Genomic DNA, 23,749 nt, shown 5'->3' on the forward strand with positions numbered 1-23,749 from the left:
AGATTTTCTTGCATTGGTGTTTTTTTGAGTCAAATTTGGCTCATATCTCTTCAGATGGAGTTTGGCTCAAATTAAGAAAGACTGTGATTTCAGAGACATTTGACACTGTGAATATGTACATGTCATGTTTGTGTGGATTTTTAATGAGATAGTGATGTCAGAGGTCAAAGGGCACCTTGATTCAATTCCGCCATGACTTCATGTCTGTGTTCACACCACGTTCGTCCTGCTGCCCACAGAAACAGACTCTTTCAGTGAATTAGTAAAATAATACATGGAGCATACAGCTGCTGAAGTGGCTTCTGGGCATCATGGTGGGCGGCGGCATCACGGGCATCGGCAAAAAATAAATAAATCTGACGCCCATTTACTGCGAGTAAGGGCGCCCTCTGTTTGCGAGGTGCGCCTGCTGCTAAAGATGAAAGTGACTTCGTACAGCTCCGATCTGCAGACGCTGTGCGCAGAGGTTCAGGAGCAGAAGTCCCACTACCACGGCAGACCCGACGATGTTTCCATCAACACGCTTTTCAGCATCTCTTTATTGACCACTTTTCACACACGGTTGCTGTATGCACACAGCCGGCTGTAGCTTTTCAGCTCACAGCCCGACACAGACCAACAAAACCGCTCAGGTGTGTCCGACTCTCCTGCAGCGGCGCTGCAGACCACGCCCCACCACACACATTAACCAGGTAAAATACATTTTTAGGCAGAATTTTGCAAATATCTATTTTTTTTTTGCAGCATAGTGCTTTTTTTCCCAATTATTTTTTTAAAAGTCAGGTCAAGGCTCCAACAGCCCAAAGGCAATATGAGGGTGGCGGCTCACAACAGTTTTTGTTTGCTACATGGATCATTTTAGTTCAGCTGGGTGTCTTTCCTTTTGTTATATTTCTTTAAGAGTTCAAAATGTGTTGATTACATAAATAAAATGTAATTTTCTCTGTAGCACTTCATGGATTTTATAAGCAACACATTTTAGTTATTCACACAAAGCATAAAAGTAAAAAACAATATATAAAGTGTTCTCTTCATTTTAAATGAAGATAACACTTTTTTAGTCAAAAAGTATTTGCGGCTCCCAGAGTTTTCTTTTGCGTGAAACCGGGTCCAAATGGCTCTTTGGGTGTTAAAGGTTGCTGACCCCCGGTCTAGACAAAGTGAATCTGTGAACTAAGGTGTAGGTCTATTAGGTTATGCTGTGGTGATCCTCGAGTTGGGGGATTGGTGTTGATATTGGATTGAAAAATGAAAACCAATGGAAGCTGGACAAGAAAAGGGGCATACGGAGTGTTCGCCCAGGGCGCCAAACAGGCTAGGACCACCACTGTTCATGAACACTGTTTTTCTATATTATTTAAAAAAAGACAAAGACAGTTATGAGTGAATTCCTTCTGTGAATAAATGAAATGTAAGCAGTATGTCAGTGAAAATAAAGAGTTACATGTATACCTGTATTATTGTTTTGGTTTGTTTTTATTGTTTTTGTTACAGCTTAAACTTTCTGAGTCTGTCCCTGTAATAACAGACAAAACTATTTCTGAAGATCCTTTGAGTACTAATATAATATAATAAATAATAATAATAATAAATATAATATATATATATAATATAATATAATAATATAATAAATAATAATAATAATTATAAATATAATATATATATATATATATATAATATAATATAATAATAATAATAATAATAAATAGAATATATATATATTTATATATATATATTTATATATATATATATATATATATATATATATATATATATATATATATATATATATATATATATATATATATAATAATAATAAATATAATACTAATAATAGACGTCTTCCTCTGTAACTGAACACTGAGGGTAAACATGGCTGCTCTTTGGCTTTAGTTCTGTGCCTGTAAACAGCTCTTAAATATGAAACAGCTCTGATCTGATTATAAAATTATGAACCTGAATCTGCTTTGTGACCAGACTGATCCCTGGAGATGTTTTATAGTTGTAATAATTAATTGGACATGAGTTTATATGCAGATTGTTTTTGTGTTTATCTTTCATGGATTCAACCAAAGAAAGAAGAACTACGTGTTTTATGCTTGAAAGATTCATATTAATAATAATAATAATATAATATTGTGGTGTTAAGTTACACCACAATATTATATTTATTGACTATTTTGTCATTTTCATGAATTTCTAAACAGCTGACTGAAGAAAATCTCCTAGATTTTACAGTTCTCTGATTTCCTAAGTGCTTCAGCAGCTGCATGCTCTCTCTCACTGCAGACTGTCTGCTGCTGGTTGTCGTTGTTATCTCAGAGGATAGATTTTAATCCCAGACTGAGGAGATGTGAGTCTGTCACTGGTTGCAGTTTCTCATCTCCACATCTCTCTGCATTCAGTTTGTTTCCAGTGACGATGACTCTTATTTTTCTAGTGAGGAAAATTTCACACAGTTAATAAAGTTGTTCCTCTTCACTTCTAAGTGTTGTTGGACTTCCTGCGTTGTTAGTTTCTCATCCTCTCCATTCACCTTGGAAGTAGGTGAAGTTGTGCCACAAATTTTTGCTGCTAGGAAAATTTCACTTCACACCATCCCACTGGCTCCATCTTTAAAAAACCTTGACTGGATTAGTGAGAATTACAGTTTTAAAATAAAGCTTAGAGTCAATGACTGCAAGAACACATCAGGTTTTCAGCAGCTTCCTGTAAATCACATGACTGTAATCAGAGTACAGGAGAGTAACTGAGTACACTTCCTCTGTGTTATGAAGGGGATTTTTTTTCTTTGTATTGTGTCATTTTGTCTGAACTGGAGTCAGTCACACAAACAGGTTGAACAGGATGTGCTCTGTGCAGCACCTGCATGTAAAACAGAAGCAAAGCTGTTCCTGTGAAATGAAACTGAAAGCCTCTCTGAGCGTCTCCCTGTAGAAAATGGAGGCTGAGCTCAGTCAGATCACTCAGCCTGCAGACAAATGGAGGAGTGTTTGAGACGTGCAGATAAACAGTCACAGCTTTGTGTCGGCCTCTGAGGGCTCAGGGCCGTCCTGTTGTCATGGTATCAAGTGCACGACGGCTCTCTGCACACACTTTGAGTCCTTATTCACATTTTCTGTAAGTCTCATCTCTGTGGACCTGAGGGATTACCTACAGTTCATAGATCTGTGATGGTCAAAGCATTAAGAACAAGGATGGAAAATAAATATATAACCAAACTGAAGGTTCCAGTGAAATATCCCAGTCTGCAGGTCTTTTATTTCAGTGGAAATCCCTGAGCACTGTGCAGAGGGCTTCGAGGACTGAGACTCAGAGCTGCATGATTATAAAGTGACCTCTGTGATGTGCAGAAGAGCACAGGGGATGACTCACTGTCAGATCATCAGCCATCACTGTGACACGTCCACATCTTTACTTTTAATAATATGTTTCAACGTGCAGACATGAATCTAACACAGTAACAGCTGCCTTTGTTTCAGATCCAGCAGAGAAGAAGCTCATTCACTGACAGAAACAAAGTTTTGGATTTGCAATAACGACTCTGAGCCGATGACAGCTCTGATAACTCTGATAACATCTCCCTCCCAGTAATGACCGCTCCCAGCAGCAACTATGACAGGCATGACGGGCATGAGGCAGGATAGTTTCACTGTTACACTTCCTGCAGTTACAGTGAAACAGTCTTTGTAATTCACATCTGTGTGACTCGTTAAAGTTTTCTTCTCCTGACAGTGAAACTCTTACAGATACAGATGTGATGAAGCTGCTGCACATGTTAGTAAATCTGACCCTAAATCTTCTTTAAAATTTGTGCCTTTGTAGTGAACACATGATTTTCAAACAGCAGTAAGATGCACATTTTGTAGTCCATCTTCTGGTCATTGTAGTTTTAACCCTTTGGACATCCTGCATCACGTTGTTAATGAGAGAGAGTGTAAGGTCATTCTCAGGACACGGCTCTGTTATTTCCTAACTCCTTATCAGTTCTCTTAGTTCTCCTAGCAACCTTTCAAGGTTCAAGGTTCTTTATTTGTCACATGCATAGTTATAAAAGTATAACACACAGTGAAATGTAACCTGACATGCTCCTCAACATGTGCAAAAATGGGGGGGTGGTACCACCAGTGTGTGTGAATGGGTGGATGACTGAACATGTAAAGCGCTTTAGGGTCCATAGGGACTAAGTAAAGCGCTATATAAATACAGGACATTTACCATGATGTCATCAGAAATCACTCTGGAAATACTCAGAAACAAACATGGTTTATGGTTTAAAGCTGATTTACTTTCACACTCCAACACTGTTATTATGTCCTACAGTCTGAGTGTAAAACAACACTGCCCCGTGTGGTCAAACGGGAGCATTGCACATGATAATTCTCATCCACCAACCTTTTTAGACCTCCACACATCTAACCCTGATTCAGTGGAGTCTTTAGAAATTTCAGTGTTTCTAAAGTCTATTTCCTGTTTGATGATAATTTTAATTACTATTATTTGTTTTTGTTATTTTATGTGTCATAATCTTTTATTTTGCAGTTGTTTCAAAATGTTTTAAGGTTCAAGGTTCTTTATTTGTCACATGCATAGTTATACAAGTATAACACACAGTGAAATGTAGCCTGACACGCTCCTCAACATGTGCAAAAATGGGGGGTGGGGGGGGGGGGGGTTGAGGAAGAACATTTTATATATATATATATATATATATACATTGGGTGAATGTGCAGTAGTAGCAGCAAGCAGGTGAATTCTGTACATTAATATGAATAGACATCTGACTATTTTACAGAATAGACAATATAAACATATTTAAAATGAAAGGAATTTGAAATATACATTGTGCCTGGGTTTAGAGTGTCTGGAAGAGAGTCCTGTCTCAGTCAATTATAGATGATATGAGAGGGCGGGTGTGTGTGTGTTTAGGGCCCAGATGGCTTGGGGATAGAAGCTCCTCTTGAGTCTCTCTGTCCTTGCCCGGATGATGCGGAACCTTCTACCAGATTGCAGAAGTTGGAACAGTTTCTTTGCCAGGATGGGACGGGTCCTTCAGTATCTGCACTGCTCTAGTCCGGCATCTCCTGGTGTAGGTGTCCTGAAGTGGGGGGAGAGCAATCCTGCAGCAGCGTTCTTCTGTACGGATCACTCTCTGGAGAGCTTTTTGGTCCTTAACACAGCTGTTCCCAAACCACGATGTCATGTTCTGTGTGAGGATGCTCTCCACAGCGCCTGTATAGAAAATCCTGAGGATCTTTGGAGAGACCCTGAACTTTCCTTCACCTCAGTGGCGTTTCACTGAGGTGACGTCACATCCTTCAGAATCAAAGACACGTCTCCATCCTTCATCTGTCTGTCCTGCAGATCCACCCGGTTCTTAAAAGATGGATGCTGGTCGTCTGGTTCAAACATCCCATCCCGGTACAAAAGCACATATTCATCTCTCAGGTCAGCTCTGCTCCACTTTACAACTATGATGTTGTTGTTTGCAGCTCGACATGTCAGAGTGACGTCCTGTCCAGACTCAGCTGTGATGGTTTTCTGGTCTGAAAGAGGAAACAACACAGAGCAGAGAGGTTAAAGGTCAAAGTACAACTGCTCACTTCTACAGCAGCCAATCAGAAACACACAATAAAAGACAGTCTTCTGTTATTAGATGATGATCTTTGATTGTGTTTCTTCTTGTGTCCCTTCAGGCGTCACCACAGCGAGTCTTCTGCCTCCTCCTCACCTGATCCCGAGCGTCTTCATCAGGGCTGATTTGTGACAGAAGGACAGCAGCAAGAGTGAAAGGGAAGGTTTAAAGATGGCAGTGAGCTGCTGTCATGTTTGCTTTGGAGACTCTGACACAAAGACAGGAGGCCGAGCTGAACGTGTTCAGATTTTCATTGAGAGCAGAATGGACGAGATTATGAACGAGTTCATCAGAGGGAAGCTCAGGCTGAGACGTTTGGAGACAAAGTTCATGAGCAAAGACTGAGATGGATGAAAAACATCATCTGAAACCATTTTGTGAACAAATAAAAACAAATCTTTAGTTTTAGAATCTGTTAGTTTGATAAAATGTTGCTGATGGACGAGTTCATTGAGACTCTGGATGTCTGTCAGACTGAGTCACTGCTTTTTATTGTAACAGCTGTACTGATGCTCCTAAATCTGGCCTCTGACACAAACCTCCAAACAGTAAGAATGAAAAAAGAATAAAACGATTAAAAACTCTTCAAGCAATAAATAATCAAACCTGAAAAAGAAGAAAATCATCTGGAAACTAAACTGAACTAAACACAAAAAGTCCAAATGGAATAAAAACTCAAACTACTGAGAAAAAACTACAATAACTCTGTTCCACAAACAACAACATGTGCTGATAATAAGTGAACATAATGTGTGAGAGAAAGCAGCCTCTCATTATAAGACACTGTGAGTCTCTGCTGCCTTTATGGAGCTACAGCTGTTTGTACACACTGAACAAAAAGCTTTGTAGCTGCATACTGACTCCTGACACTACAACACATCACACAGACACACACATTACACTTCTTTGTCTCTGTGCTGCAAACTGCACCAACACACAGACTCCACCCAGCTTTGTGTCGATCGCAACACTGAATGAATGTGGCTGAACTGACCTCTGTGCCAAACAGCTGAACCAACTGACTCTTGTTTCACTTTGCTGTCCTGTTTAACAGGTAAAACAAGGTGTCACAGTTACAGGAAATGAAAATGTTTCCAATGCAACAGGTAGACGTGTAGAGACAAGCTCCACTCTGTCTGTCAGTGAATTGAAACAAACTTGTCCTAATGAATAAAAAGTCAAAAGTCAGTTGTGTTGGAGCCACAGAGAGCAAATCTTTGTTCTTTATGGAGAACCAGTGAGTTCTACTTCCTGTGTCTAGTTTTACTTCGTCTGTCTCGTCCTCTGTGATTGGCCCAGCTGTGCTCCCACATGTTATACTGTGTGTACATGTTGTCTTTGTCTTCTCTTACTTGTTGTTATTCTCCCTCACAGCTGTGTCCCATGAAGGTTATAGTTTCAGATGGTGATGAGTAGATGACACATGGAGTGTGTGGCACATTCACTTTGCTGTGTTGACACTGTGTTGGTGTGACACTGAAGGGCGATTAATTAATAATTGCCGAGTGTGAGACTAAACTTGGGTCATTCATTCTGACAGCTCTGTACTGTACTGTGTTACATGAGCGCTGATGGCTCATGTAAAGTCTGCTTGTGGATCAGCTGATCACAGCCTGGAAACAGCTGGAGCTCACAAAACAAATGATTGCGACTTATTTCTTTATCCCTGCTGCACTCAGTCGTAGAGTTCCTCTACCTGCCACGTCCACTTTAACCCCAGACTACCTTTTACTGAGTACCTGAGTACTTTTCAAAGCCTGTAGTTTTCACTTTTACTTCAGTAAAGAAGTTTAATGAGTACTTCAGCTATTACCGGAGTATTTGTACAGCTTGAGTATCTGTACTACTTAACTACAGATTTTTTTTACTTTTGTCCCTCTGAAAGTGTCTGATTATCAGTAATTATCTTTTATTTACTGAATAATATGGAGAATATAAAGCAGGAGCTGTGGGATGACTTACTGTAGTCAGGAGTTCAGGAGAATCCTCAGAGTTTCTGCTCCTCATCATGATGGAAACATGAAAACATGTTGATGCTCTTTGAGCTGGAATCAGTCCAAAGCAGCCGTGAGTGTGAACCAACAGACATCATTATAATAACTCTGACATGAATCCTGATAGAAATCCTGCTCACTGACCTCTCTAACTGCAACTCTGTCACTGACACATCTGCCAACATCTGTTCCTGTAACAGCTCAGAGGAGTTCAGCACGTTCTGATTATTATCAGAAAAATCAGAACAGGAGGAGCGTTTTTGTAAATGTGGCTGAAAGCAGCAAGGCAAGTTTATTTATATAGCACAATTCAACAACAAGGTGATTCAGATAAAAGTAGATAAAATCAGTAGTTAAAATATAAGTTTTGAAATTTCAATTCAATTCAATTCAATTTTATTTATATAGCGCCAAATCACAACAAAAGTCGCCTCAAGGCGCTTCATAGATACAGAGAAAAACCCAACAATCATATGACCCCCTATGAGCAGCACTTTGGCAACAGTGGGAAGGAAACACTCCCTTTTAACAGGAAGAAACCTCCGGCAGAACCAGGCTCAGGGAGGGGCGGCCATCTGCTGCGACCGGTTGGGGTGAGAGAAGGAAGACAGGATAAAGACATGCTGTGGAAGAGAGACAGAGATTAATAACAGATATGATTCAATACAGAGAGGTCTGTTAACACATAGTGAGTGAGAAAGGTGACTGGAAAGGAAAAACTCAATGCATCATGGGAATCCCCCGGCAGCCTACATCTATTGCAGCATAACTAAGGGAGGATTCAGGGTCACCTGGTCCAGCCCTAACTATATGCTTTAGCAAAAAGGAAAGTTTGAAGCCTAATCTTAAAAGTAGAGATAGTGTCTGTCTCCTGAATCCAAACTGGAAGCTGGTTCCACAGAAGAGGGGCCTGAAAACTGAAGGCTCTCCCTCCCATTCTACTTTTAAATACTCTAGGAACAACAAGTAGGCCTGCAGAGCGAGAGCGAAGTGCTCTAATAGGGTGATATGGTACTACAAGGTCATTAAGATAAGATGGGGCCTGATTATTTAAGACCTTGTATGTGAGGAGCAGGATTTTGAATTCAATTCTGGATTTAACAGGAAGCCAATGAAGGGAAGCCAAAACAGGAGAAATATGCTCTCTCTTTCTAGTCCCTGTCAGGACTCTTGCTGCAGCATTTTGGATTAGCTGAATGCTTTTCAGCGAGTTTTTTGGACATCCTGATAATAATGAATTGCAGTAGTCCAGCCTGGAAGTAATAAATGCATGAACTAGTTTTTCAGCGTCACTCTGAGACAGGATATTTCTAATTTTAGAGATGTTGCGCAAATGGAAGAACGCAGTCTTACATATTTGTTTAATATGTGCGTTGAAGGACATATCCTGGTCAAAAATGACTCCAAGGTTCCTCACAGTGTTACTGGAGGCCAAGGTAATGCCATCCAGAGTAAGAATCTGGTTAGATACCATATTTCTAAGCTTTTCAGCGCTGAGTACAATAACCTCAGTTTTATCTGAATTAAGAAGCAGAAAGTTAGCGGCCATCCAGGTCTTTATGTCTTTAAGACATTCCTGCAGTTTAACTCATTGGTGTGTGTTATCTGGCTTCATGGACAGATAGAGCTGGGTGTCATCTGCATAGCAGTGAAAATGTATGCTATGTCTTCTAATGATACTGCCTAGGGGAAGCATGTATAATGTAAACAGAATTGGTCCTAGCACTGAACCCTGTGGAACTCCATAATTAACCTCAGTGTGTGAAGAGGACTCTCCATTTACATGCACGAACTGGAGTCTATTAGATAGATATGATACAAACCACTGCAGTGCAGTACTTGTAATACCTACAGCATGTTCTAATCGCTCTAATAGGATATTATGGTCAACAGTATCGAATGCTGCACTAAGGTCTAGCAGGACAAGCACAGAGATGAGTCCACTGTCAGAGGCCATAAGAAGATCATTTGTAACCTTCACTAAAGCTGTTTCTGTGCTGTGATGAACTCTGAAACCTGACTGAAACTCTTCAAATAAACCATTCCTCTGCAGATGATCTGTTAGCTGTTTGACAACTACTCTTTCAAGGATGTTTGATATGAAAGGAAGGTTGGAGATTGGCCTATAATTAGCTAAGACTGCTGGGTCTAGAGATGGCTTTTTGAGTAAAGGTTTAACTGCAGCCACCTTGAAGGCCTGTGGTACATAGCCGATTATTAGAGATAGGTTGATCATATTTAAGATCGAAGAATTAATTAATGGCAGGACTTCTTTGAGCAGTTTTGTAGGAATGGGGTCTAAAAGACACGCTGATGGTTTGGAGGAAGTAATTATTGACGTTAACTCAGAAAGATCGATTGGAAAAAAAGAGTCTAACTTAACATCAATGGTACTAAGAGTAGCTGTAGATAATATTACATCTGTGGGATGATTATTGGTAATTTTTTCTCTAATGATAAAAATTTTATTTGTGAAGAAGTTCATGAAGTCATCACTAGTTAACGTTAAAGGGATGGTTGGCTCAACAGAGCTCTGACTTTTTGTCAGCCTGGCTACAGTGCTGAAGAGAAACCTGGGGTTGTTCTTATTTTCTTCAATCAGTGATGAGTAGTAAGCTGTTCTGGCTTTGTGGAGGGCTTTCTTATAAAGCAACAAACTATTTCTCCAGGCTAAATGATGATCCTCTAAATTTGTGACACGCCATTTCCTCTCCAGATTATGAGTCATCTGCTTTAGGCTACGTGTTTGAGAATTATACAACGGAGTCAGGTACTTCTGATTAGAGACCTTAGTTTTCACTGGAGCTACAGTATCCAGAGTCGTACGTAGTGAGGAGGTGAAATTATTAACAAGATAATCGACCTCTGTTGGGGTAGCATTCAGATAGCTGCTCTGCTCTGTGTTGGTACAGGGTATTGACGATGATAACAGTGGCTGGATTATATTCTTAAACTTAGTTACAGCGCTTTCAGAAAGACATCTACTTTGATAAAGTCCACTCTCCACTGCTGCGTAATCAATTATTGTAAATGTAAATGTTATCAAGAAATGATCAGACAGGAGAGGGTTTTCAGGAAACACTGTTAAATGTTCAGTTTCTATGCCATATGTTAAAACAAGATCTAGAGTGTGATTAAAGTGGTGGGTGGGTTCTTTTACATTTTGAGAGAAACCAATTGAGTCTAATAAGAGATTAAATGCCATGTTGAGGCTGTCATTTTTAGCATCAACATGGATGTTAAAATCACCCACAATAATTATTTTATCTGAGCTGAGCACTAAATCAGATAATCAGACAGAAACTCTGTGTAAGGCCCAGGTGGATGATAGATGATAACAAGTAAGACTGGTTTCTGAGTTTCACAGCTGGGGTGGACAATGTTAAGCATCAGGCTTTCAAATGAATTGAAAGTCTGTCTTGGTCTTTTGTTAATTAATAGACTGGTGTGAAAAATTGCTGCCACACCGCCTCCTCGGCCTGTGCAGCTGGAGGGGGAGGGGAGGGGTGAAGCTGGTGGTTGTGAGTCTGTGAAAGTGAATCCTGCCGGTGCCATAGCTGGTGAAAACGTACTTAGTGCAGACACAAAACGTCCAGCAGCTTCAAAGTGTGTCAGAAAAATGTCCACATGGTGACTGATGGATGAGAGAGGTCCCATTTTTGTTGTTGTGCACAAATCACTGAACAACACAAACACTTAGAGCTGCTTTCAGTGCTGCCTGTTTTGTTACTGCACACATTTCTGATGGTCCTACAGTAGAACGTAGCAAACATCTCCCTGAAGCCTCTTCTTAGAGACCAAAGGTTGGATCAGAGCGAGCAGCTGAAAGGACACATCTATGAATGCAGTCAGAGACTTTCTCACAACCTCACACTTCATCTGATCAGGTTTAGACTCAGGTTTAACTCAGATTCTCTGTTAGTTACTGAAAATACAAACACACTCACAACATGTATAACAACCTACGTGTTGGATCATTATTGACAATAGAACAGAAATGTCTGCTCTAACTGTGTCAATTAATATCAGTTATACAGTATTCAGATAGCCCAAAATCACAACAAAAGTGTCCCTATGGCATTCTATATTGTTTGGTAGAACCCTAGAAAAATAACAGGTCTGATCTATCTTCTTTTGTGATAACAGTGATGTTTTTGTCACATTCAGCTGTTAGAAACCAGTGTGGTATGCCCACCCAAGATGGCAGCTTAAGTCAGAGCTGTCCATGCCTTCCCCTCTAAACCTCGTTAAAAACTAAGTTACAGCCTTTAGTTTGATTTATTGTTGGTCTGGCCCTGGCAAATTCTGGGGAATGAGTCAGAAGAGTCATTATTTAATTTGCAACCCCTCAGCTACCTTGCGAGGAAAGAATTTGAGAATACAGAACCAGCAGCTACAAGAAAAAGTAACGGTGCTCGAGGGATTTTCCAGAACATGAAAATCTCAGGTGTCAAAGAAGGAGCTGAAGGTCCTAATCTTGAGGATTGTGTGAAGAATCTGCTCTCCGAAGGTTCTGGACATTGAGACTGGAGAGTGGTACAAAATAGACAGAGTTCATTGGGTGGGGCCAGCACCTCTGATGCTAGCTGCGGATTCAAGACGAGACGCATCATTGTTCACTTTCTGGGGGATAAAGTCAAAATGCAGCCACAAGCACAGACTGCAAAGCCATGGCACATCTGGAAAGCCATGAGAGACAGTTTTTTCCAGGACTATGTGCAGGAGGTACAAGAAAAATGCAGGAAGAAAAAATGCGGGGGTTGGTCTGTATTGAGTTGGTCTAGTCTGTATTAGAGATGGCACAATAACACTTTTTTATGTCCGATACCGATACCGATATCATAAATTTGGATATCTGCCGATACCAATATGAATCCGATATATAGTGTTTTTAAACAATAAAACTGTTTTTTAATATCTTGCAAAAACCAAACAACAACACTAAAGCTATTCTGTTATACCTGTATGTAAAAAATACACTGCACCCAAAATATTTCATAGTTCAAAACTGATCAATCTAATAAACTTAAACCTACTCCATCCTTCCTATTCTGGTATTTTAAAGAGTAAGCAGCCTAACTAATAGGGTTGCCAACTCCCAGCAAAAAAAGAAAATAGTTAACCATCCCCCACCCTCCACCTCTGTCAGGCGTTGTGTGGAGGCGAGGAAGAAGGAACCCAAACGCAGGACTCACAGGTAGGTGAAGACTGGTGGATGTTTATTATAAGGAGTGGAGGAACAGAGGGTGAACGGACACTGACTGGCTGGAACACTGAATGGCTGACTGACTGAGAGAACACGGGGAGGACAACATCACACGAACATCATCAATGACAAGACAAAGAACGAATAGAAACAGAAGACTTAAATACACAGACTGATGAGGATGATAATGAGAGACCGGTGAGTACACAGCTGAACATAATCTGGCTAACGGCACGAGACGAGCTAACACAGGAACAAACAGGAAGTGACGAAATAAACTGAACGTGAACAAAACGGAAAGCACTGGGTCACCGACCCAGGAACTCTGACAACCTCATGATGCTTAATCGACGTAATCAACTTTAATTTGATGCAGTGTGAAAAAAATGCACAGAAATAAATTATTTTTCAAGAATAATTAAATAGATTCAACATCTTTCTTCAACAGAACTGCACAGATGGTACCTTCCCAAAGGAAAAAGTACTACAGCTTACTAGGGTATATTAGACTTAACAGTTACTATATACAGTAATGGACTTCTATACATTTTACATCAGATTAAAACTTTGGGTGTAAGCTTCAGATAATTATTTATTAAAAGCTCAACATTTTAAATGAGAATAAGAAAGAAAAGTATGTCTTTGTGCCCCCTTTCCCTGTTCATGCCCTATCGGCCCCCCTGGCTAAACTTTGCTAGATCCGCCCCTGCACAGTTACCAGCCGTCAGCTACATAGAAAAAGGATCCTGGTCTAGAAAGTAATATTAAATAAATTCTAACAACAGCTTATCAAGCTTAAACGTGCTGCTGTTGTTCAGCCGCTGGTTTCCTCTTTCTGGTGCAAAGTGGGCCAAAAACAAAGAAGAGAGACGGACTCGCAACAGAAAAGCCGATCAGCTGATCATTAAGCAGTTTCACGATTGAAGTAGCAGCAGGAGAGAGAGAGAGAGAGAGGCAGTCGCTCCATATATCGGATGTTAAGCTTAACGCTGGAATGCTTTACAAACATTCAGAGATGAATTTACACACTTGCTTTACTTCTCTCTGGGAAAAATTCCTCGGAGATGAAATGCTGGTTTGCTAGCTAGGCTACAAATACACACAGCCGCTCTATCACGTGATGCACACTGCTGCGACGTGCTACAGTTATGAGCCGAGTTACGCCGTGTTGCAAGTTTTGTGAGGTGCTTTTTTGATATTTAATGGATCGGATTATATTTTTTATTTCTCTCCGATATCCGATCCAGTAATTTACGTCAGTATCGGACCAATACCGATACGTAATATCAGATCGGTCCATCTCTAGTCTGTATTGAGTGCTACAGACCAATGGATTTCTGGTTCTTTTGCGTTTGGTTTTGTGATGTTTAGGGATGGGTATCGAAACCCGGTTCTTGTTGAGAACCGGTTCTCACTGTTTCAATTCTTTGGAATTGTTTGCCATTTTTGCAAACGATTCCCTTATCGATTCCAGTCGCCCCGAATGACGTCGCCACATTGTCAAGCGTCATTTACCTGGCAGGAAACACGGCGCCCAAGCGGCTCAAAAGTTTGGTCATACTTTACGGGAATGGATGACAACAGGGCAACTTGCAATACTTGCAAAGTAGATATTTCATTTAAGGGAGGAAACACTACGAATATGCAAAAGCATTTGCTCACAAAACACGCGATGACATGAAATGAATGTCGTGTTTTTAATTCCGCTCCGGACTCGTGAATCTCAACGCAGCAGCAGCGTTAACGTTTGCACGTTCTCTCCCGTTAATGCAGCAGGTAAATAATCAACTAACAGTGCATATTATGTTAGCGCGATCTGCCTTATTACAAAACTTGCCATTACTGTGCGCTGCATTTAGGTGACCATGATGAGAGACAGAGTCTGGCTCAGATGCTGGCAGTTCTCGCTGCAGTCTACCGGTAGCGTCTCCTTTCAGGCCAGGATAGACGAATGTCACCGAGCAGTGACTAAGTTTGTGGTAAAAGGCTTGCACCCATTTGCCACAGCAGATGCCCCGATTTACGGTAAGTGAATGTGTTTAATTGTAGGCAGGGACATTACTGGATATTCTTGTGTAATTGCTACAGAATAATTTATGTTATACTTTGTTATTGCTACAGAAGAATATTTATTTTATTATTACCATTGAAGAGCTGTAGGCTGTGAATCTCTTAAGATCTCACTGTTGGGTTTGTAAGGCCATGTTACTCCTAAATTTCGATCTTGTTCAAAGAGCAGATATAAAACAAAGTTCTAAGCTATTAGACCTTAGTGTTCTCCTTTTTTAAAAAAAAGAATCGATAAGAGAATCGATAAAGAATCGAATCGTTAAACAGAATCGAAAATGGAATCGGAATCGTGAAAATCTTATCAATACCCATCCCTAGTGATATTGTTGTTTGTTTTCATGTTGCATTGTTTTGTACAGACTTATTGTTACTGACCACTGTGATGTTTCATCTTACTGGCCTTAAGGATAGCCATATGGATCAACTGGAATTTCTTTTGGAAGAGTCTTTAAAATAATTTGGCTCATGTGGCTTAATGAAGTTATGTAAAATAGTGTCATGGATTATAGCGGGTTGTCATAATGCTATTAAAAAGAAGAAAGTCCTCACATATTAGAAACAGAATAAGGCAGACATAGTTTTAATTCAAGAGACCCCTGATGAGGTGGATTCATTAAAGTTTAAAAAAGACTGAGTGGCCCAAGTATACCTTAGTGCATTTTCCAGTAGGAAAAGTTGGGTAGTCATATTGATGAGAAGAAATTTTGATTTTCAGGTATAGCTCTTTACTCAAGCATTATGCCGATCAGGAGGGTAGATGAGTGGTCTTAGATGCATGTCTACAGGGGCAGAAAGTGATGTTGGTCAACATATATGCCCCCAATTCTCCTCAACCACTATTTTTTCACAAAGTGTGTAGCACAGTGTGGAATATTGGAAATGCAAATATTGTAATTGGGGGGATTTTAACAAGATCAGAGATGTGTTTTTGGATAAATCCTCCCGACCTAGACCAAGTAAGGACCATGTAAGTATTGCCATGGACGCTGTGTCAGAGGAACTAAGCCTGGTGGATATATGGAGACTTTCCCATCATCACTCTACCTACTCCAGGATAGGTTACTTTCTGGTGTCTCACTCTCAGGTGAGTCAAATTGTCGGGTCCTCCACTGGTAACATTGCAGTAACTGATCATGCTCCCATTGACCTTATTCTTTTCAGTAATTATAATGTCAAACCCTCACCTAGGTGGCGTCTAATAGTGGTGTGCGACAGAGGCGGAGGCAGACGTTTGATACACCCGAGGCTTAGCCTTAAATGGTAGTATGCATGTGTGATTGGGGGGGGGGGGGGGGGGGGGGGGGATTAATGAAAAGAAAAGAAAGATTAATAGGCTCTGTTTTGAGTTTTGTTCAAAAAAGAATGACTTCATATAGGGAAAAATATATATCACATATGCAGGACACCTTAAACTAGTTTTTTAATTAAGCAGTACGTGACTGCTGTGCTTGAATCATCACAGAAACCTGGCTTCACCCGGGAATACCTGATGCAAGTGTTCAGCTAGCAGGCCGCACTCTGTTCCGCTGGGACAGGACAAAAGACTCCGATAAGAGCAGAGGAGGGGGGTCTCTGTATTTAGGTGTATGAAAGCTGGTGCAACAACGGGGCAATTATAAAAAGTCACTGCTCCCCGAACCTCAAGTACATGTCAGTAAGATGCTGGCCTTTTTATCTACTGAGAGAGCTAAGAGTAGTGATCGTCACGGCTGTGTACATTCTACCCGATGCCAACATAAACAAGGCACTCTCTATCCAGCTGAACAACATTAACGAACACCAGCGGGCCCACCCGGACGGTGTTCACATAATTGCAGGTGACGTTAATGAGGCTGACATGAAGACTGTACTCCCAAAGTTCTATCACCATGTCAAATGTCCCACCAGAGGAGAAAACACTCTAGACCATGTTTACTCCAACATCAAGCATGGATATAGAGCCATACCCCTCCCCCACCTCGGTCAGTCCGACCACCTCTCCCTCCTGCTCTCTGCAGCCTACACCCCCCTCAGACACAGTGCCAGGCCCACCACAAAAACTCTTACAACCTGGATGAAAAAATGTGTTCACCAAACTGCAGGACTGCTTCACACAGACAGACTGGGGCATATTTGAGCACCAGGACCTAGAAACTTTCACAGGATCAGTATTGGACTACATCAAGTTCTGTATTGTGAATATGACTGTGGACAAAAGCATTCAGGTTTTCCCAAACCAAAAACCCTGGATGACCGGCGAGGTCCGCTCACTCCTCAGAGCCTGTGATGCCGCCTTCAGGTCAGGTGACAGAGCTCTGTACAGGACTCCTCGAGCTGACCTGACAAGGGGAATTAAAAAAGCCAAGTCAGACCATAAAGGAAGCAAGAGTCCCACCTGTCCAGCAACAACACACAGGAGGTTTGGCAGGGCAGTGTTGGGAAGGTTACTTTTAAAATGTATTCCATTACAGATTACAGATTACATGCCCCAAAATGTATTCTGTAACGTATTCCGTTACGTTACTCAATGAGAGTAACGTATTCTGAATACTTTGGATTACTTAATATATTATCATGCTGTTTACAACTACATGAATGTACTATTGCTGTGATTTATTACTGTTACTGAAGGTCCGCGGCTCCGAACCGTAGTAAAGGGACCTCTGGCTAATACGGTGGGTTCGTGTCGGGCTCGTAGCTGAAAACTAGCTTTACTTTGTTGTCTGGGTCAACTTTGCTAGCAGAGACAGAGAGAGGCGTTGAAAGGCTGCTCCAACAGAACTTATTGTTTCGGAGGAAAACAGGAACACGGTGTACAGTCGAGTCTTAATAGCTTACTTACAACTGGGCTCGTCAGGCTCTCTTCTTGGCTGCAGTGGTTATTATTATATTTACATGCTTCCAGCTCCCGTTGTTGCTCGATGACAGCTCGTACTTTTCCTTTTTCTCCCTCCCTCGCTCACAGACACATAACGTGTATGGCAGTCCATTCTCCCTGCAGCACGGACTACACTGCCTATGATGCTACATTCTTTAGAGCTATACCGGTAGCATTCTGCCTGTTAGCTTAGCACAACAACAACAAAAAGGCCTCTCTCACCCAGGAAACACGCAGAGAGAGCGTCACCCTGTAACCATGGCAACCGTAACGCTGCCGCCTGGAACAACAGAACGTAGCTGTCAAACAAAACCCAAACAGGCCTGACCCGCCACAATATGAAACAGGGAAGTACCGTCGTGTAATCCATTTATTTCAACAAAGTAACTGTATTCTAAATACCACCTTTTTAAACGGTAACTGTAACGGAATACAGTTACTCATATTTTGTATTTTAAATACGTAACGGCGGTACATGTATTCCGTTACTCCCCAACACTGTGGCAGGGCATACAAGACATCATAAATCACAGAGGCTGCACTGTGAAAGCAGAAAACCAAAAAAAAAACACAACACAACAGCAGCACTCATGTGCTTCAGCCCTGCTCACATCCTCATCCTCACATGGCTCCTGCACCGCTCCACTCACTGTAACGGAGCACGATGTCAGACATGTGCTCCGTTACAGCAGTGAACCCCAGGAAGGCGGCCGGTCCAGACGGAGTACCAGCCAAGGTGCTAAGAGCATGTGCCCACCAGTTCACCCTCATCTTCACCAGACTCTTCAACATCTCACTGGATCAGGCAGCCATCCCATCCTGTCTAAAATCATGGTAAATGGACTGGTTCTTATATAACGCTTTTTCTACTCTGTCTGAGCACTCAAAGCGCTTGAATCAGCTACAATCATCTCAGTGCCGAAGAAGTCTCCCATCACCAGCCTGAACGATTACCACCCTGTGGCCCTCACGCCGGTAGAGAGGCTATTCCTTCAGCACATCAAGGATTACCTCCCCCCAGAATTTGACCCCTACCAGTTGGCATACCGTGAAAACAGATCCACAGAAGACACCATCGCCACAGCCCTCCACTCTGTGCTGAGTCACCTAGAACAGCAGCAAAGCTACGTCCAAATGCTCTTTGTGGACTACAGCTTAGCCTTCAACACAATCATCATCCTCATCACCAAACTGGTCATTGTTGGTCTCCCTCCTCTCACATGTGCCTGGATAAAGGACTTTCTCACAAACCGGCCCCAGACTGTGAGGCTCCGCCCTCATCTCCACCCCACTCCCGCACTGAGCACCGGCTCCACACAGGGCTGTGTGCTGAGCCCCCTCCTGTACTCTCTCTACATCCACGACTGCAGTTTGACCCACAACAACAATCTTATCATCAAGTTTGCTGATGACACCACAATAGTCGCACTCATCTCAAAGAGAGACGAGGAAGACTACAGAGAGGAAGTCCTGAAGTTGGCAGCCTGGTGTTCAGAAAACAACCTGGCACTGAACACCGAAAAAACAAAAGAGGTTGCTGTCGACATCAGGAGGCACAGCACTGACTTGGTCCCTTTACATCAACAGGGAGTGTGTGGAGAGGGTTCACACCTTCCGGTTCCTTGGTGTCCTCATCTCTGCTGACATCTGGACAGACAACATCTCAGCGGTCATCAAGAAGGCCCAACAGCGGGTGCACTTCCTGAAGGTCCTCAGAGTGTAGTCAAGACAGCACAAAAGATTATCCACCTGCTTCCCTCAAAAGCGCTACACGTGTATCAGGACAAAAACCCACAGTCATAACCACCCTGAGCTCACACATGCACCGATAACTTCTTGATAATATTCTTCCTTCTGTAGTCTATGTATGTTTGGTTTTGTCAAAACATGAATAAAAAAAAGAAACAAACGGGTTTCCCATTCATGAAGTTAATGAAGAAAAAATTTAATATATAAATTAAATCTAAATTAATTATAAAGTATTTTCCTGGTGTATTTTTCAGAATTATTCTCATATTGATTCAGTTTGTCTGTGTGAATTTGATATTTGATATGACTCCATTGGCCTTAACATCTGTAATCCAGCTGTGACAGAGACAAAGAAGTGTAATGTGTGTGTCAGTGTGATGTGTTGTAGTGTCAGGAGTCAGTATGCAGCTACAAAGCTTTTTGTTCAGTGTATACAAACAGCTGTAGCTCCATAAAGGCAGCAGAGACTCACAGTGTCTTATAATGAGAGGCTGCTTTCTCTCACACATTATGTTCACTTATTATCAGCACATGTTGTTGTTCTGTGGAAGCTAACATCTTGTAGTTTCTGACACTTTGCATGTTTAGCATGAGGCTAAAATTCCCCCTCAGTGGGTCACTGGTGACCTGCGGGATGTTCAGAGGTTCATTAAATCCAACATGACTAAAAACTCAAATGTCAAAGGAAATAAACAAAATATTTAAAGTCAATCATTCTGATCATAATTGTACTTTGACCTTAAACCTCTCTGCTCTGTGTTGTTTCCCCTTTCAGATCCAAAAATCCTCAAGTCTGAGCCTGGAGCTGAGGTCACTCTGACATGTCGAGCTGCAAACAACAACATCAGAGTTTTAAAGTGGAGCAGAGACCTTATTCCAGAATATGTGCTTTTGTACCGGGATAGTCACTTTGATCCAACCAACCAGCATCCATCTTTTAAGAACCGGGTGGATCTGCAGGACAGACAGATGAAGGATGGAGACGTGTCTTTGATTCTGAAGAATGTGACGATTAATGACACTGGAACATACGAGTGTCGTGTCTTCATGAGTGAAACTCGCTCATGGAAGGTCATCAGCAGCATCTACCTTATTGTTGTTCCTCCAGGTGAGTGAGTAGAGTTGAGTGTGTGTGTGATCAGAGGTGAAGCTGCTTCCTGGTTGTTGATGTTTGTTTGTTGTATGGATGAGCTGGTGGATGTCAGAGGTAGACAGATGTTTCTCCAGCTGTTGTCTTTGTGGCTGGTAGTCTAGAGTTGTAGAGCAGCATTGTTTGGGTAAGGTTAGAGCAGAAACAAAGACATTTATGAATCCGTCTCTTCTTCTCTTGCTCTCTAACTCGTCTGTAAACATGTGTGGAGAAACTCAATGTTAAAGGCTACAGCTGGAGGGGGAGGGGAGGGGTGAAGCTGGTGGTTGTGAGTCTGTGAAAGTGAATCCTGCCGGTGCCATAGCTGTGAAAACGTACTTAGTGCAGACACAAAACGTCCATCAGCTTCAAAGTGTGTCAGAAAAATGTCCACATGGTGACTGATGGATGAGAGAGGTCCCATTTTTGTTGTTGTGCAGCAGTTGTGCAGTTTTCCGGCAGCCTCGCCTCTGTCCAGGTTGGCTGTGGCTACAATGTAGCTGCCATCACCAGTGTGTGAATGTGTGTGTGAATGGGTGGATGACTGGTTGTGTAAAGCGCTTTGGGGTCCTTAGGGACTAGAAAAGCGCTATACAAATACAGGCCATTTACCATATAGGTGTAAGTATGATGTTTGGTATATAGTGTTACTGTACTGGTGGATTTTTCTGTGTGTTTTCACTTAAAAACGGGAAACACAATCAGACCAAAACTGCAGCCTGCATCTTGTTTCGAAACATGGCTACCAGACCAAAATAGAACCCAACAAATCATTTCCACTATTTCAACACATGTGGAGCATACACTGGCTGATGGGATGATTCATAATTATGAATATAATTAACAATCTTTTTTTTAACATACTATAATTACCAGTTAACTCCCAGGGCATCTTTAACAACCCATATGGGGTCAGAGGTAACATTTGGCTCATCCAGATGTTTTATGGGGTGTTTGGTTTAACCAGCAGAAAAACAAAGACTGAAGATCTGTGAGAGCTCATTAAAATACATGTTTGAGACTTTTGAAATGCAAAATCATCATGTGTTTGAAAATGTGCTTCTTTAGCAGAAGGCTGCACCTGTGATCTGTTTAATGATCACAGCTCTCTGTCCCACCAAATTACACTTTATTCAGTTCAATTCAGCTTTATTTATATAGCACCAAATCATAACAACAGCATCTCAAGGCACTTCATATTGTAAGGTAGTCCCTACAATAATACATACAGAGAAAAACCCAACAATCATATGACCCCCTATGAGCAGCACTTTGGTTACAGTGGGAAGGAAAAACTCCCTTTTAACAGGAAGAAACCTCCGGCAGAACCAGGCTCAGGGAGGGGCGGCCATCTGCCGGGACTTCATATATACACACAATACAAATCTTTTATACAAAGTGCATCAAACAGTGCAAATTGAGATGAGTGTTGAAGGATTAACTGTCTGACTGACTGCTGGAGTCCAGCATCCATCCACACTCAGATGGCCTCCATCAGTTTTCTTTAGCACAGATGTGTCCTGCTCACTCTGGAGTCAGTGTTATCATCCTCACCTGTGACAATGTGAGACTGTGTGTGTGTGTAAAAAATATTTACACAAGTTACAAATGTTTTTTGTGAAGGTCTGGTTACAGATACAAAGCAAAAAACTGTGTGTAAACCTCTGCGCTCAAGTTCCCTGGCTGTGTGTGAGCTCCTTTCAGCTCACTAGTCAGTGTCATGTCATTCACAAATTTAACAATCCAATCAGAGAACAGATGGGTTTGGCTGTCGGAGGGGCGCTTTACTGAGCTTCAGGTCTCACAGATCTGCAGTCAAATAGGTCAAATTACATAGAACAGCTGGATGAACCCAACATGATCTCTGACCCTGAAGGAGCTGTCAGACCTGTTTAAGTTGTATTTTTTTTTTCATTTTTATATATTTTAATTTTTTATAGCAAAAACAAGATGGAGACTCCAGTTTTGGTCAGATCCTGTTTTTCTTGTTTTATAATTAAACGCACAGTAAAATCCATATACATATTGTTAATTTTTTTAACCTAATATCCTGAACTAGAAGAGGAAATGGATTCTGTTCTGTTCTTCACTCATCACCTACCTGAAACCTCACATCTGTTTCTCACCTGCAGGTACACTAGGAGGATATGAGGCACAAAGGTTTGGTCTAATAGTTTGTCTAGGAATTGCTCTTCATCTTCTTCTTTTTATTTTTCTGATCTTAAAAAAAATACAAAACCATAAAAAACAGAGGGAAAAACTTCGGAAGCAGGGTCGAAAGAGGTGTCCAAAGCTGAAACCTAAGTCTCCACCTGCCTTTCCAAGAAGTCATTGCTACCCAACACGAAGAAAGACAGATGATCAAGGACAGAAAGAAAATGATGATGCTAATTTCCATCTTCAGTCTCCATAGCTGAACTGTGAGTCAGACCATATAAGAACATAAACGAACTCCCCTGAACATCCAGCAGTCGACTCTGATGATCATCATGTTCAGACTCAGACCAACAGTGTGTGTCTGTGCTGTCTGTCAGTGACTCTGAACTACAGTTTATTCATCTTCAGGCTGTTCATGAGATTTACTGACACAAAGTCAAACTGTGTTACAAACATACATGAATTTCTGATCTCAGAGTCAGTGAGTGTTTTTGTGTTGGAACTTCAGGTTCAGCTAATTAAATATAACTCTTTTATACTGGTCTGAATTTATTTATTAATTTCATGATGCTTATTAACTTCATTTGACTTTTTCTTCTTTAAGTACAGCCCACTGGAAAACAGTTTGTATAAAATTTTTCTCTTTTTGACATTTTTTTTCTTTAATTTGTAAAACCATCTTATCAAGATTTACAAACTGTTATAGTCTCAGGTATTTCTCTCTGATCCTGCACTGAAATGTTTTACAACCTCTTCAAATTTTCTTTAACCTGACACACTGTTCAGGTCAGATTTAAACTGCTTTGACCTTTGACACCACTAAAAACACCCTGATCTACTTTGTTAGGCTGAAACCTGATGACCTTTCCTAAACTGACCTATAACACACATTAAAATGTTTTAATACTCAAAAATGAAAATATTTAAATATTTTATACTGTTGAACAGGTGA

The 23,749-nt window shown here is 41.2% G+C and overlaps 2 protein-coding genes across 2 annotated transcripts in view; one reads left to right on the forward strand and one right to left on the reverse strand.

Moving 5' to 3' along the window:
* LOC148103302 (polymeric immunoglobulin receptor-like) overlaps positions 1-23,749 on the reverse strand; it is a 796,664-nt gene that overhangs the window by 348,605 nt on the left and 424,310 nt on the right. The window lies entirely within an intron of this gene.
* Positions 1-23,749, forward strand: part of LOC118456030 (cell adhesion molecule DSCAM-like) — a 533,233-nt gene that overhangs the window by 56,571 nt on the left and 452,913 nt on the right. Inside the window, exon 5 of the mRNA XM_087831802.1 lies at positions 20,287-20,619. Coding sequence (XP_087687928.1) covers positions 20,287-20,619 — 333 coding nt within the window. The remainder of the gene's footprint in view (positions 1-20,286; positions 20,620-23,749) is intronic.

Source organism: Neolamprologus brichardi, chromosome 3 (genome assembly GCF_056152115.1).
Source record: "Neolamprologus brichardi isolate AB-2024 chromosome 3, ASM5615211v1, whole genome shotgun sequence".
Lineage (NCBI taxonomy): Eukaryota > Metazoa > Chordata > Actinopteri > Cichliformes > Cichlidae > Neolamprologus > Neolamprologus brichardi.